General features: G+C 32.8%; 2 protein-coding genes across 3 annotated transcripts; both read left to right on the top strand.

Moving 5' to 3' along the window:
• The first annotated feature begins 2,179 nt into the window (after positions 1-2,179).
• Positions 2,180-2,695, top strand: LOC131868868 (uncharacterized). The gene has a single exon (XM_059215683.1). The coding sequence runs from the start codon at positions 2,180-2,182 to the stop codon at positions 2,693-2,695; it is 516 nt and encodes a 171-aa protein (XP_059071666.1).
• A 5,402-nt stretch (positions 2,696-8,097) lies between these two features.
• Positions 8,098-11,687, top strand: LOC131033998 (uncharacterized). Of its 2 annotated transcripts, none has more exons than XR_009103728.1 (2): positions 8,098-8,233; positions 11,272-11,687. XR_009103728.1 is itself a non-coding variant. In XM_057965323.1 (2 exons), the coding sequence occupies exons 1-2, from the start codon at positions 8,137-8,139 to the stop codon at positions 11,551-11,553; spliced, it is 402 nt and encodes a 133-aa protein (XP_057821306.1). In that variant the 5' UTR covers positions 8,098-8,136; the 3' UTR covers positions 11,554-11,687. The 2 variants fall into 2 exon arrangements, 1 of the variants encoding a protein (XP_057821306.1); XM_057965323.1 differs by having other exon boundaries at positions 11,249-11,687.
• Positions 11,688-15,868: the final 4,181 nt, after the last annotated feature.

Genomic DNA, 15,868 nt, shown 5'->3' on the forward strand with positions numbered 1-15,868 from the left:
AATTGCTCCTTGAGCTAAGAAATCCATACCGTTCTACTTAACCAGAAGCCTTGGCTTGTAATACAGATTCCACATTGGATTAAGCATTATTGAGGGTAATTCAACTATATTATTGGCTTTTGGTTGAGGAACTAGTTCCTTTACTGCAATTTTGGATGAAAAAACCTATCTTTCCCCAGAGGAACCACATTTGAGCCAGAAACTGGAGGAAACCCCAGATTTCGACCTTTGTTTGGCCCATGTTTCCTTTGAATGTTGCCAACTTTGTTATTAAAGTATTTGATAACCTTAGCATTGGATTTTAGATGGGTAATTAGGCATGATGAGGTGCATTTATCCACCCAAATCTCATTTTCAAACACTCATTGAGGGAGGTGAAAGTTATTCGAGCTAGGTTTTGGGAGATTCACAGCAAAGGAGTTTTTGAGCTTGCTTTGTTCTGATATCGAAACCTGCCATGAATTTCTAGGGTAGAAAGGATGCCCATCAATTGAGAAATTCCCACAGGGATCAGAATGACCTTGCAGAAACTAAATGTTGTCCCTTCTTTTTAGCTTCTTACTAACCACAGTCTGCCAATCCCCGTAGGTGTCGCTCCAGGAGGGAGCCGCTTTGTGAAGATGATGTTGTGTAATTCGCATATTTTCGCATGAAGCAGAGTATTTTTTGATTTTTTTTAACATTTCTTTCATAATTAATATTTAAGCATGATTTACCAAAAAAAAAGATTATATTTTTTCGAGTGCAAGAAAAAATTGCCAGCAATAATATTTTTTCTTGTTTATTCTTCTTGTCTTCAACAACTTTTATTAGTATTTGTTATTGTAGATATTATAGAGTTTTAAATGTAAGTTTTCTAATTTGGTTTGACATCTCTCAACCATTCATATGTCCAATTTTTTAAATATAGATAACAATCTTAAAAAATGATTCTTTATTCAATCTATCTCTTATTTGAACTTTTGTGTGAATCAATGCAAGAATTTATCACAATCTTTATTTTTGATATTATAATAATCTTTGAAAAAGAAAATTTGAAAAACTAACACAATAGAAAATACGATTACAAGATTTAAAGTTCCACTTTTGTAATTTCTTTAAACATTTTTTTATATCATTTAAAATAATTCCAAAAAAATCTTATCATTGCCACCTATTCCAACACACAAACAACCTAGATCATGGAGAGGGCTTCAATAAAAGAAAAAAAAAATCAAAAACAATAAATTAGTAGATCTAAAGAAAATAAAACAACAGTGGGTCTATTGTTTCTTCTTGTAATAGGTATTTAGATAATTTTCTCTTGGGTAGAGTTAAAAATATTTAGATTGTAGTGTAAATTCAACTATTAACTCCATATTGACGAGGTCCTCCATTTTGGACTTAAAGGACATTAATTATTTCTTACAAAGATCTAAACCAATAACGATTAAGTTTAACCAACTTTAGAATGAAGACGAAGGTAAGTTTCTAGGTCATTTTGCGCTAATGTAAAAATTTGTGGATTTTGTTTAATTTATTTTTATAAAATAAATTACTTACTAACTTTAAATGTTTATTATATGGATTTTTTTTAATGACTTCATAAAAACATCAAATTGAATAAACATGACCATGACTATTCTAAAAATCTACATGTGATCCAACAAAATTCTTCACCTTTACATTTACTACCACCTATCCCTTAAAACACTAAAAATCAAGCAAACAAATCAGTCAATTATCCACTAGCACCACCATTATGTACACTTTAATATCTACTTATATTTTTAATGTTATCTTACTCTTAATCACTAAAAATCGAATAGGCAATCAAATCAATTGTTCACTAGCATTTATGTCCGCTTGTATATTTAATGCAATCCTACTCTCAAATCACAAATAAATAGACAATCCTATCAAGTGTTCATCATCACCACCACTTCATCTACTTGCATCTCCACCACACAGATTGGAATTCTGACTTCTTATGGAAATTGTGAAAAAGTCATTGGAAAAGCACCTCAAGAGATCTCCAAAAGATTGTATACTCGGGTGTATCGATAGGAACAATTCCGTCTTATCAAAACTCGTGATGAGCAGATCAGAGAATAGGACAGACCTTCTCCTATAAATTTCACTCCTCAGACATCCTTTTTCCCAACCATTCATTCATTCTCATCGTTTCATAAAAGTAGTCATGGAGAGCAGAGGCAGTAATAATTCTGTGCAGCTGAGGAACTTCTGCGTAGCAGACTTGGATGAGTTGTACGAGTGGTTGAGCGACGAACAAGTCACAAAGTTCACGACTTGGGAGGCAATCGAGAGCAAAGAGAGAGCCCAAGAGATTCTTACCAAGGTGGTAATTCCACACCCCTGGTTCAAAGCCATTTGTGTTAATGGCAGAGCAGTTGGGCATATTGTGTTGAAACAGGGAGAAGGAATTCATAGTTGCAGAGCGGAGATGGGATATGTCATCCACCGCAATTACTGGAATAGAGGGCTGGCTACTCAAGCTGTTGAGATTGCGTTGAAGAATGGATTGAGTGAACTGAAAGGCGTGGAAAGAGTTGAAGGCCTTGTGGTTCCAGAGAATGTTGCTTCTGCAAGAGTTCTTGAGAAGGCAGGATTTCTCAACAATGGCTTCTTCCCCAAGTACGTCCGTGTCAAAGGATTCGTTGAAGATTGTTTTATCTTCAGCTATGTTGTACCATGAATCATCCTTACTGTTAACGTTTTCAAGCTGTGATCAGGCACTTAGAGGCCTGATTCAGCTATGTTTTATTTGTAGACTTCGTTTGACCTGTGATTATTATTTGCTCAAATAACTTATTGGGTCTCTGGTTAATCGATTCTTGCGTCCATTGTGATTTGGAAAACACCCAATTGAGATGTGATTATTGAAAGAGAGTTGCAATGTCGTATTGTTAAAAGAAAACGATGGATCAAGAAACCAAAGTGGACATGTGACCGGTTGCATGTGTTACTTGCCATTGTCAGGTGGTAGAGACAAATTCAATAATTACATCAAATAATAGTTTGTGTTGTTTGTGTTTTTTTCAACATATGTTTTTTCTACATACAATAGTATTGATGTCACTAACAAGATGACACAAGCCTCTATATTCTTGAAAACCACAAGTCCACTGACATGTTTTATATGTGACATAAGTTTGCAGCATCATAGTTTTGAGGTGGGATCATTTTGATGAAGTTGTGATATGAAAGTCTTGCATGACGTAATAGAAAGCTAACATTTGTCTTTATTTTGGAGATTTTATGTAGGAAATTGGTTGTGTCAAAGCTTTGACTCGAAATTGAACTTATGTCATAGATATTCGATCATTTGATGATGCATATGTAAATATCAATATTAAATATTATTTATTTTCTATTGCAAATAGCATTAAATAATCACAAAAAAAAAAGAAAAATGAAATGTTAATTAATGCGACAACCATTAGTTCACATGAGAATTTATATGTGTAAATGACATATCTTTTATGACAATATGTGTGAATTACTTCCTCAATGACTTAAAAATTCATCCTCAAGCCAAGATATGTACATGTTGATATGGACAAGATGTTATATGAAATTTTATTGTTAAGAAACATTATTTATATTCAATAAAATTTCAACACAAAAAAGTTAAAAATATCAATAAAATATACCTTCATTACAACTACACAAATTGTGTCCTTACATCGGAATTTCTTATTCTACAATCTTTTTAAAAATCCAATACACTTCTTCTAACTCCTGTATTCTCTTCCTTTTCTACTTCTTATCATTCACAACAACAACGACAACAAAAAGAAGCAAAAATGACAAATACCAATAATTTTTTTATTTACTAGATTGATATTCAAATAGTTAATGGATACTGATTGAGTGGTGAAATTGAATTGTTCTTAATGAGCCTTCCTAAGATAAATGTTGAAAAGTGCAAGAGAGCATTTTCTCTAGATCAATTTTTAAATAATTATTGGGCCCTTGATTTAATGGTGAAGTTAAATTGTTCTTAATAAGCCCTCTAAAGATAAGTCTTGGTGAGTGCAAGAGATCATTTTTTATAGATCAATTTCCAAATAATTAATGAGCTTTTGATTTAGTGGTGAAGTTGAATTTTTCTCAATAAGCCCTCCAAAAATAACTCTTAATGAGTGCAAGAGATCATTTTCTCTAGATCAACTTTTAAATAATTAGTAGGCTCTTGATTTAATGGTGAAGTTGAAATGTTCTCACCAAGCCCTCCAAAAATAAGTCTTAATGAGTGCAAGATAGCATTTTCTCTATATCAAATAAATAATAGGCCCTTGATTTAATGAAGTTAAACTGTTCTTAATAAGCCTTCCAAAAATGAATCTTGATGAATGCAGGAGAGCATTTTCTCTAGATCAAACTTCAAGTTTCTAATAATTAATAAACCCTTAATTTAATGATGAAGCTGAATTATTCTAAATGAACCTTCCAAAAATAAACCTTATGAATACTGATATGACATAAAGTCCTCCACCAAAAATATCTCGGCAAACAAAAGCAAGCTTTTTCTATGGAGTTCCCAGAGCTTGGGAATTTCTTATCAAGAAACGTCATCTGTGCAGTTGAGTGAAACGTCAACTGTTTAAAATTTTGTAGAGCTTTTGTGGACATCTAGGTCTGTAAAACATGGACCATTCGTACACTGATTGGAATTCTAACTTTTAATGGAAATTGTGATAAAATCATTGGAAAAAGCACCTCAAGAGATCTCCAAAAGATTGTATAGTCGAGTGTATCAATAGGAACAATTTTGTCTTTTCAAAACTCGTGATGAGCAGAGAGAATAGGGCAGAGCTTCTCCCATAAATTTCACTCCCCAGACATCCTTTTTCCCAACAATTCATTCATTCATTCTCATTGTATTAATTGATTAATAAAAATAATTAGGTAGACAATTTGATTATGTTAGACATTGTTCAAGAATAAATAAGTATGATTATGCTAACAACTAATTGTACAAGTATGATAGAAAACACTCACATCCTCTCAGGTTGGAGAGAGAGTATCATCGGGGAAAAGGTTTTAGCTATTTGTGGTAACTTGTTATGATGGAATCAACACACACCTAGACTCACGTATAGGTTGCATTTTTGAAAACAAGATAAGGTAGTTTGGGTCCTTATATTTAAACACCTACATCACTCATAAAAGATGCATAAAAATATTTGTATGAAAATAAAATATTTTCATTTGAATCCAGAGTAAATAAATAATTAGAAAGCTCGTGTTAATACTTGGTCATGAGCCAACTTAACAAAAGAGTATGCTACTTGTCGGTAAGTATTTGTTTTAAGATTATATTAATGGTCCTCGAATTACATGAGAATGCAAATATAACTATAAAATTCGTATAAGTGTATCTGTATAGAGCAGTTTCATAGAGTACGAGATTGATCTTATAGGATATAATTAGTTCTGCATTATAGCTTCCACAACTAAGTGTTATATCATTTGCATTTAAGTTTGCAAATATCATTTCAGTTATCCATTTCTAATGGATATTAATCAACTTAAGATAAACCACGCTTAATACAAGATTGAAGAACATGACCTATTCTTACATGATCAAGGCAAACCCTTCCACTCATATAGAGTATTTAAAAATGAAATAGAATACGAATTCCTAAGCAACTAACATTTAATTTTGTTGAATGGATGCACATATTCTAAACTCTATGGAATACCTATCAAGCTCATAAAATATTAAAATAAAAGTAAATTTAAGATAGTTTATTCCAGCCTGGCTTAACGCTTAGAGTGTCGAGCCCATGGACCCCACTTTTTCTGACATTTCCATTCCTTGTCATTCAACATTTCCGTTTTTGTGGGATTTCGTTCATGTAACTGTTTTTTTCTCCGTTTTCGTTAGTTGTTTCTATTCTCGTTTGTGATCCCATAGAAGTTTGTTTCCTTAGTTCGAAAGATTCTTGTCTTCGTTCCTCCCCTGTAAAAAATTACATGGCAAAAATTAGAACAAAATCTTTGAAATTACCCAGAAACTAAAAAAATGGTTGCCTATGTTGTGTCGTCGAAATGGGCTGCAAATTTTTCAATCTACTCTTCATTTTTTTTACTCCCACATTTATACGAGATTTATAAAAGAGGAATAAATTTCTATCAATACGCTAACGTTGACCAAGTAACACAAAACATAGGATTTAAAGCATTTTGTATTGACTTAAAGCCTTAATCGAATCTCAAATCCTCCTTTTAGACTAAGTTATATTGAAAAATAATATTCCTTTTTAATTTATGGACCGTTGAGGTGAAAGGCCCAACTATGTTCTTTTTATATGAATTTTATGAAATTATCTCTTAAGAGTGTTGAAATAATATAAATTTTTAAATATCAATGAATTAAAAATTTAATTTAATAATTAAAATTAAAATTATATGAAAAGAATGTTAAATAATATATTTTTTATAAAATATTAGTGAAAAAAATATTAATAAATATATATAAGAGATTGTTGAAATGAATCTTATTTAATTTTATTTCAGGTATATAGACAAAAGACAAACTATTTAAACATCATATTCTTTAATGGTCATATAAGCATTAGTAATTTATAGCTTATTCCTATCAAAAAGGTAAATAATTGTCCTTTTTTATCACTGATATTTTACTTTTGACTATCAAATTCAATGGACAGTATTTCAAAATCATACTCTTCAATAGCAATTTTATAGCTTATTCCTATCAAAATAAATACTTGTAAAATTGAATAGATAAACAACATAAATATAGAGAGATGAGATTTCCACGGTCAATGCTAATTTCAAATATGCTTCTAGATTCAGTTGTGTAGAAATTTTTGCATCCACTGCTGAATCGAGAAGCATATTTGAAAAAAAAAAAAAAAACATAAATATAACCTCATAATGCATGGGCACGTTTTTTTAGGAAAGAAGCTCCTTTTCAAGATATGAAGATCATGCTTAGAACAAGAAAGTGCATCTATTTTTTTTAATGTTATTTGAGTTTACATTCACATCCTCCTTAAATTTTTAAGTGTTCTTTTCAATATTTTTTTAGAAATTTTAGATTGTACATTCTTGCAGTTTCAAGCTTTACTTATACAAAAATGACTTCACAAGATATCAATTTCAACTTTATAGTGTTGAATATCTCTCTCTAGATTATACCATATAGTAGCTATGACTAATAACCCTCTCTTTACTTTGCACAATTTAATTTCTTCACCAATTAAATATAAGATACCTAAAAATACAAATACATGCCAAGTCAATAAGAGGAGATGTCTCAAAGTATTTAGCTTATAGGTGAATAAGAGGAGATGTCTCAAAGTATTTAGCTTATAGGTGAGGATATAAGGATATGGTTAAGTCCCTATTTAGGTCATAAAGGTGTTTAGTAATTCATGATTTTAGGTCAATTTTACAAATAGATGTTTTTTTACAAGACATTCTTTTCATTTATAAAAAATGATCTCCATTGCATGCTTCATAAAGATGAAATTTTAGTAGTATATCCAATGTTTTTTTACAAAACATTCTTTTCATTTATAAAAAATGATCTCCATTGCATGCTTCATAAAGATGAAATTTTAGTAGTATATCCAATTTATAACAAATGGATGACCCTAAGAAGCCCATGTAAAAATTATAAAAAACCACACTTACCTTTCAAATATCAATCCTTCTAAAATTTCTAAAGTTAGTGTTTGATTCAACTATAGGGAGGTTGTTGCCACCACTCTTCATTCCACAGCGAAAAACAATTATTCCAAACAGTGGATGTTAACGGCACACGCTAAAGGTCAATTAGAAAACGCTAAAGGTCACGGAGGAAGGAAATAGTTACTGAAACGGAAACAAAACGGAAATGTTAAATGATAGGGAATGAAAAATATCAGAAAAAGTGGGGTCCACAGGCTCGGCAACCTAAGCGTCAACGCTCAGAATGTGCCGGTTAAGCCCGGTCGTTTCTTCCTTCCTCCACGTGCCTTGTCTATGCTCCAATTTGCATGTATATCCATCGTGGCTGGATGCTGGGAAGGGACGAATATTACGCCTGGCAACTTCTTTTGCCTAAAAAGGGGGCAAAAACAACTTTCCAAGGGGAGGGGGGGAGTAGTTTGTAATTTGGTCATGGGATATTACTGCAACAAGCTATTTGGACTAGGAAAAAAACGTAAGTGTATAACCCTCGATACTCTGCAGGCACAAAAGTTCGATTCAAAACTCTGTAAGTGCCTTTCCTTTTATCCTAGAATTAATTTTGTTTTAGTAAGAAAGCTTAGATGATTGAGATAGGATGCTGGATTAACTGAGCAGACATGGTAAGGTAATGAATTGATTATAAAATGGTGAGTATCCATTCTCTAATATAACAGGACATGGATGTTATATATTTCTTAATGTGTTAAGGTAGCTGGTTGTGTGAGAGGCAAATATAATTCTGGTAATCATAAGATACTTGATTCCATGAATTCCCATATAGAAGTTAGAGAAATATGAATGTAAATCAAAGTTTTTTACAGGAGTGTATGCCATAGTATCAATTTAATACAAATGGCTTGACTTGAGCATCTTCAAGCATGGCCATATCACTGTCTAAAGTCTTCATAGATTCCTTCAATTATAACTCGAACATGAGCTATTGTTAATCAACATGAGATTGTAAAATTTATATCTAAATCCTCCTCACCTGACCTCAGTATTACACTAAAATTAGTGTCATAATTCATTTCTGAATTGTTGATGTAATTTCAGTCAATTTATTTAACTAGAAGGCCTTGTTCCTGGTCATATATATGCAGCCAACTTATTTGTATATGCTTGCAGGATGTCAACCTTAGATGCTCTCAATTTATCATGATTGATGAGCACTTGTTGGCTTCTACATGAGGTTTTATACCTTGAACTTGACTCTGCAAGTCCAATTTGACTAAAGGCACAAAATTTATTGCCTCTTGCTCTATCACCACATTGAAATATAATACAAAACATAAACTAGTTGGTATTGGTGTTAATAGCAATGTTCCATCCAGCTTTACAAAATCTATTTAGCCATGGAAACATATCATTATAGAGTCTAAGTGTGAAATATATTAGTGGGCATTGCAGTGTTGTCCACTTTTCTTTTTTTACCACTATTTACAAAGCAAGATATCAAATTGCAAATATCGATAGGGCTATAACCTGCCAACTTATTAGTTATTCATAAGTAAGATATTCTACTTTTTAATAAAGGTCTGAAACTTGTGACAGGCAGCTTGTATTGTGTATTCTAAAGTGAGAGATGCGATTCAAGAATTGGTCCTTGACCATCCCATTTGGGTCATAAGTCCTGCCCTTCTATCTAATATGATATCCCTCTTATTAGGATTGGACTTATATTATGTTACATATTATTATCAATAATGGTTCTATGCATATTAGTGAACTTATGTTATGTTATGTTACCTAATTATTATCAATCATGGTTTTATGCATATTATTTTATATAGTACTGAAACTACATTATCTTCTCCTAGCTAATGATAGTCAAACTGGATATAAGATATTTGTCATTTCAAGATGACTTCCTCAAGTTCCTTGGCATGCTTAGGTTCTTGATTCAAGCATCTTAACGGAGAATATTATTACTAATTCCTAAAACTAGGACTGCATATGTCAATTTGTTACTCTGAATACAATTGTAATGGGCTGTATTGCAGATAAAACTACTCTTAAATGGCTGGGGTTCTTGGAAAAATATTTATGGGGTTGAGTTCTTTGTTTTCTTACCTTCCGGAGCATATTGAACTTTTAATTTTGGCTGAGGGATGTGAAAGTTATGGTGGTTTGAATGCTGCCCTTTTTCACTGCAGACAGCAGATTGGAAAAGTAATAAGAGGTTATATGATGGATACAATTGAACTCAATAGACATCACTATTACTTATGAAAATAATATAACATTCTCGAGTAAAATTCAGCGATGTTATTCCTCCTACAAAATTTTAGATAGTTGTAGATTTTGAAAACTAGCAAATGAAGATATGAGACCTTCATTCTTATATCTACTAGTTAAGTTGAATAGGGAGCTTGGGATATGAGATTGTTCCCTCAAAATGTGTTATCTACACCAATGCCTTATGGGCTTGTCTTTTGGGTATTGGTTTTTCACCTTCTAAAATGCTAAGACCTCATAGTGAGAAGATTGAGGCACCTTATGATAACTTGGATTAACATTGTTGGCCATAAGCACAATGTTAAGAGTGATTACTTTTTTTCTTTAACAAAGTTTCACCTAGTGAATTAGGTTCCATCATGTATGTTGCCACTTACTGCTAGATCCTTTGTATGGGTCGGGCTCCCTTTGTGGGGTAGCATAGGGAAGCCTATGGCTTCGTGGCAGGGCGGATAAGGTTCCAGCATGTATGTTGCCACTTACTGCTAGATCCTTTGTATGGGTCGGGCTCCCTTTGTGGGGTAGCATAGGGAAGCCTATGGCTTCGTAGCAGGGTGGATATCGTCCTGGTGATGCTCTCTCTTACATTTTTGCTTAGTTCTGCTCAGTTGATGGAGGATAATGTGATATGTTTATCCTATATATGGACTAATGTTGAATGCCTTCATTGGAGTAAGATCCTATTCTAATTCCAAGATGTAAAATTTAGCTATTGAAAAATTATGTATCAACGTGTTTTCCTGATGAGTAATGTTATTTGATATGGTAACTTGTGCTGTGATTTTCGCTACTTTCTTATCTTTTTCATGAGGTTACATGTAAGGTATCTTGTGCTTTGCTACTTGCTGCAAAGGTTCACTAATGAAAAAAATAATAATATATATAGTTCTCTATCATCTTATTGATGAGATGATTAGGTGACTCCTACTATTTGCTAATATATACCAATGAGGACTATATAACCCTGAAATGTCACAAAGAAAATGGTTGTTGCAATTAGGTTGTTGCTTATATATCCCTAATTTGATTTCAGACAAAATATATGATTTAAGTTTTGTAGTTATTCCGTAATATTATAAAGTGAACTTGTGTTAATCGTATTGGATGTAGAACCATTTTATATACAGGAACAGAATTATGTTTAACTTCTATGACTCTCAATTACATTACTTTATTCATTAATTATATTATTATTGTTAGTGTTTACTGGGTAATTATATTATTATTGTTAGTGTTTACTGGGTAGTTGTTACAGTGGTAATTCCACACCCCTGGTTCAAAGCCATTTGTGTTAATGGCAGAGCAGTTGGGCATATTGTGTTGAAACAGGGAGAAGGAATTCATAGTTGCAGAGCGGAGATAGGATATGTCATCCACCACAATTACTGGAATAGAGGGCTGGCTACTCAAGCTTTTGAGAGTGCGTTAAAGAATGGGTTAAGTGAACTGAAAGGCGTGGAAAGAGTTGAAGGCCTTGTGTCCCCAGAGAATGTTGCTTATGCAAGAGTTCTTGAGAAGGCAGGATTTCTCAACAATGGGTTCTTCCCCAAGTACGTCCGTGTCAAAGGATGTGTTGAAGATTCTTTTATCTTCAGCTATGTTGCACCATGAATCCTCCTTACAGGAACATTTTGAAGCTATGATTAGCCACGTAGAGGCCTGATTCAGCTATGTACCATTTACAAACTGTGTTGTCCTGTGATTTTTATTTGCTCAAATAACTTATTGGGTCTCTGTTTAATCGATTCTTGCCTCCATTGTGATTTGGAAAACACCCAATTGAGCTAAATAACTTATTGGGTCTCTGGTTAATCGATTCTTGCCTCCATTGTGATATGGAAAACGCCAATTGAGGATGTGATTGAAAGAGAGTTGCAATGTCGTATGGTTAAAAGAAAATCATAGATCAAGGTACCAAAATGGACATGTGACCGGTTGTATGTGTTACAGAGTGTGGTAACAAAAGCATCTCCAATCTTGATTTGTAAAGTATCAATCAGAGGTTAATAACTGAATTCACTGTATGTGTTTCAGATTTTAAATGTATGTGTTTCGTATTTCAAACAAATGGTATAGTTGAGTGAAGTCCTTCAAATCCAAACTCTTTCTCACTAAACCCTCAACAATCAATGCAAGAAAAAAGTAAGAAAAAAGTAAAAACAAAAGTAGTGAAATTATCAACATTTTAGAAATATGTCGAGAGGTATCTTATAATAGAAGAGAATCATTGTAAAATAAATGTTCTTCTAAAATACTGAACACCAAGAATACAAAGTCATTAAAGTCTTACATGCAAAAACTTGTGAATCTAGCAGACAAGTGGCAACAGTTCTATTTTATTTGGAGTAATTAAATAACACCTTCACAAAAGCTGAAACATGGCATATTTCATGTATTTACCTGTCATTTGTATGTCAAATTGTTTCAACAATGGATTTTTATTTACAGACATTTTGATGTCATTGTAGATGCCTCTCGGCATAAATATGACATATTTCGTTAATAGATCTTTGGGTTGTCATTGTAGATGCCTCTCGGCATAAATATGACATATTTCGTTAATAGATCTTTGGGTTGTTGGTGAAGTTGAAAGGCTCCTAATGATTTCACTAGAGATCAAGTCTTGTTGAGTACAAGGTTCCAACATCTAAAAGGGAGGAGGTTGGGATCATGCCTCAGACAATTTTGGTAGAACGGATACCTCTCAGTCTGTGGCTCTTGAGCAAAGAGGTTTTCATGATCTCGTATCGGGTAGCAAAAACAAACTTATGGACAAACCTCCATTAAAAATATGATATGTTTCAATAATGATGAGATGCCAAGAGGAGGAATACTCTATTGGCCTGTAAGATGGTGACTAGTTGAAAGGATTTGAACATTACCAAAGTCTAGTTGGCATCAGGAAAAATTATCTACACTATAACCAAATTATCCATTGACCAATGTAAATTCAAATTTTCAATTGGGTGGTGTATACATCACTTGATATCATTGATAATTGATAATTTTTAAGACCATTGATGATTTTTGATAAATCTAATAATCTTGATATGTTTTTATAGAGTTTATATTAGACAATAATTTATGAGAGTTTTGTGGTTTTTGTAGAGGCATGTCTCAATATAGATCTAAGATAGTGCTACTCATCTAGCCTGGTTTATCTCCACCTCTTGTTTATACTCTCAATAAACATTGTCCACACTTCCTTTCTAGCTTAGCTATAACGTGGATACTCTCAATAAATTATTTGATATTGATTATCAACACATGTTTATGTGCCTCACTATTTCACCATGTGTAAATAGTCATGCTTAAGTCTTTTTGGAGAGACCAAGGAAATGCCTCTAGATATATAAACTAGAGAGTACATGAAAAATAAGGATAATCTTTCAATTAGATAAGATTTAAGGTTATGTCACAATTATTTATTTAAATTTATTAAAAAATCTATAATTAATAATAAGCATCTGATTTTTTTTTTCTTTTTAACTATGCTTCGTAAACTTCTTAATGTGATCAGTGACACTGGCATGACATGCCTTCCAGCTTCATGTGAAACATATTTGATCCAGAGCTATGAATGGAGACACTGGCATGACATGCCTTCCAGCTTCATGTGAAACATATTTGATCCAGAGCTATGAATGGATTGTTGAGATACATGTGTCTCAACCTTGCAATTTTCAATGAATAGTTCCAAATATAGTTGGGAAGTTTCTCATGTGTCGGTGCCTTGGAAAAAGGTATATGAGTTGTCAAAAGATGCTTGTCCATAGTATAATATAGGAGGGCCATTTTTAGAGATTATATGACACATTTCATGTTAGTTATGAGGGTCAAAAATAGGGGATAAGAGTTTGGACGTGAGTAACTACTTTTAACCTAGTTTTCTTATCTTGGGAAAACAAATGTCAAGGGTGGGCAACACGTGTCATGGAGGTTTTTCCCATGGTATTGTAAAACCACGAATGGTTTCCAGGTTGTAAAATTTCTATATAATGAGGGCTTGGGGAGGAGTTTGGATTATGGAGTTTGGTTTGCAAGGCTGGGTGCTAGAAGGATGCTAGTGAAGTCTCTCCGAGCTTGAGTTGAGGTGATGCTCTTGTAAGAACTTGTGTTGCAAGTGTGTTGTAACCTCTTGTTGATTTGTTAATACATTATGCAGGTTTTAGAGTGTGGGGTTTTTCACCCATATGGGTTTTCCCCACGATAATCACTATGTTATGTGTTTATTGTTTTATTTCTACTCTATGTGCTTCTTGTAATCTCTGTAATAGTTAAGTTGAAATTTGCATAATCGTCCTCTCAAGATTGGCATAGGAAGCGTTTTCGTACACCTTTTCTTCCTTACAAGTGGTTTCAGATCCTAGCCATTTTTGGTTCTATTTGTTGGGTACGAGATTTTTTGAGCTAATCAAGGTTTGAGTGGGAGCTTGTGCAGAGTATTTCATTTCTGTATTGCATGATCGTAAAGATGGCAAGCATATCAGGGAGGATTGATGTAGAGAAGTTTTCTGGAACAAACTTTGAAATATGGAAGCTGAAGATGGAAGATCTGTTGATTGATCGAGATTTATGGGATGCAGTCGATGAGAATAAGTCAAGGCCCACAGATCAGACTTTAGCTACACAATATGATGTAATGGATAGAAAAGCTAAAGGTCTCATAATATTGTGCCTTGCAGAATCAATTCTAATTAATGTCCACGAAGAATCTATTGTGAAGAAGCGTTGGAAGAAGCTAAGTGAGATCTACCAGGGTAAGTGCACAAAGATGGTGGTCAAAAAGGGGGGTGTAAGTGGACACTTTTTTTTTCTGAAATCAGGTGAACCTGAACTTGGAGGCAAAATTTGAAAGTCATCCACTCAAGATATGAAGATAATCAAAGAACAAATATTGTAGTACTTTGAATCTAGTTTCCAAACTACTAAACTTTTTAAAAATTGGATAAGATTAAGGGGGTCAAATCCTTCACGGATGAAAAACTAACACTGATTTTTTTTGAAAAACATAACATAGTGTTTGACATGTACATCAAAAAATTCATAGTTATATTTAGTATTTTGACAAATCCTTTGGCAGAAAGATAGTTAAGAGTGAGCACTAGAAGATGTGTATTTTTTTGTAATTTTTTGTTGAATATTTTTTTTTATGATTTTTTCAATCTAGCACATCCTGAAAATTAGGTACATGTTCGTGTGCGAAGCATAAGTTGCACTAAACAAATCGAAAATACCATTTTTTTTTTAAATTGTAAAGAATCAAGTGCACTACAATAATATATAAAGTTTTTAAAATTTGGATAAGTATATCAAAAGTTATTCAAAAAATGGTGCACCTATGTATGTGAGAACTATGGAGACACTGGTAAAAGAAATTCAATAATAATATGTTATTGTTGTTCAAATTGAAAAAAAATTATATGGTTAGAAAGCTCAGAAGATGGGTGAAAATATGGTGGCAATTTTAGAAATACCCACTTGATGAAGTGTAAACCTGATGATGACAAAGTCGATAAACCAAGTTGATAAAATAAAACACGTCAAAAATGAGAGAAATGGAGGAAAATCAAACTTCCAAACCGTAGCTTTGTCATCCAGGCCCATTTCCAAGCCTAAACAGTCAAAAGCGCGTACGAGGTACTACAAGTTTAAAAAGCGTGTACGGGGTACTTATGGTGTAAGCAGCGCGTATGTGCTCGTTTTCCTATAAACAGCGCATACACGCTCTTTTTACTATAAACAACATGTACGCACTATTGTATAATATGATATTCTATATATAATATGTGTATATACATATAATATATGTATAATATGATATTGTATATATAATATGTGTATATACATATAATATATGTATAATATATGTATAATATGATATTGTATATATAATATGTGTATATACATATAATATATAATATAT

This window comes from Cryptomeria japonica, chromosome 2 (assembly GCF_030272615.1).
Source record: "Cryptomeria japonica chromosome 2, Sugi_1.0, whole genome shotgun sequence".
Classification (NCBI taxonomy): Eukaryota; Viridiplantae; Streptophyta; class Pinopsida; order Cupressales; family Cupressaceae; genus Cryptomeria; species Cryptomeria japonica.

Excerpts from the sequence above, each read along its gene's own strand:
- LOC131033998 (XM_057965323.1), top strand. The coding sequence starts at position 8,137 with ATGGGATATTACTGCAACAAGCTATTTGGACTAGGAAAAAAACGTAAG. Across the intron at positions 8,234-11,248 it reads AAAGTTCGATTCAAAACTCT|TTGGGCATATTGTGTTGAAA; the intron begins GTAAGTGCCTTT and ends ATGGCAGAGCAG.
- LOC131868868 (XM_059215683.1), top strand. The coding sequence starts at position 2,180 with ATGGAGAGCAGAGGCAGTAATAATTCTGTGCAGCTGAGGAACTTCTGC.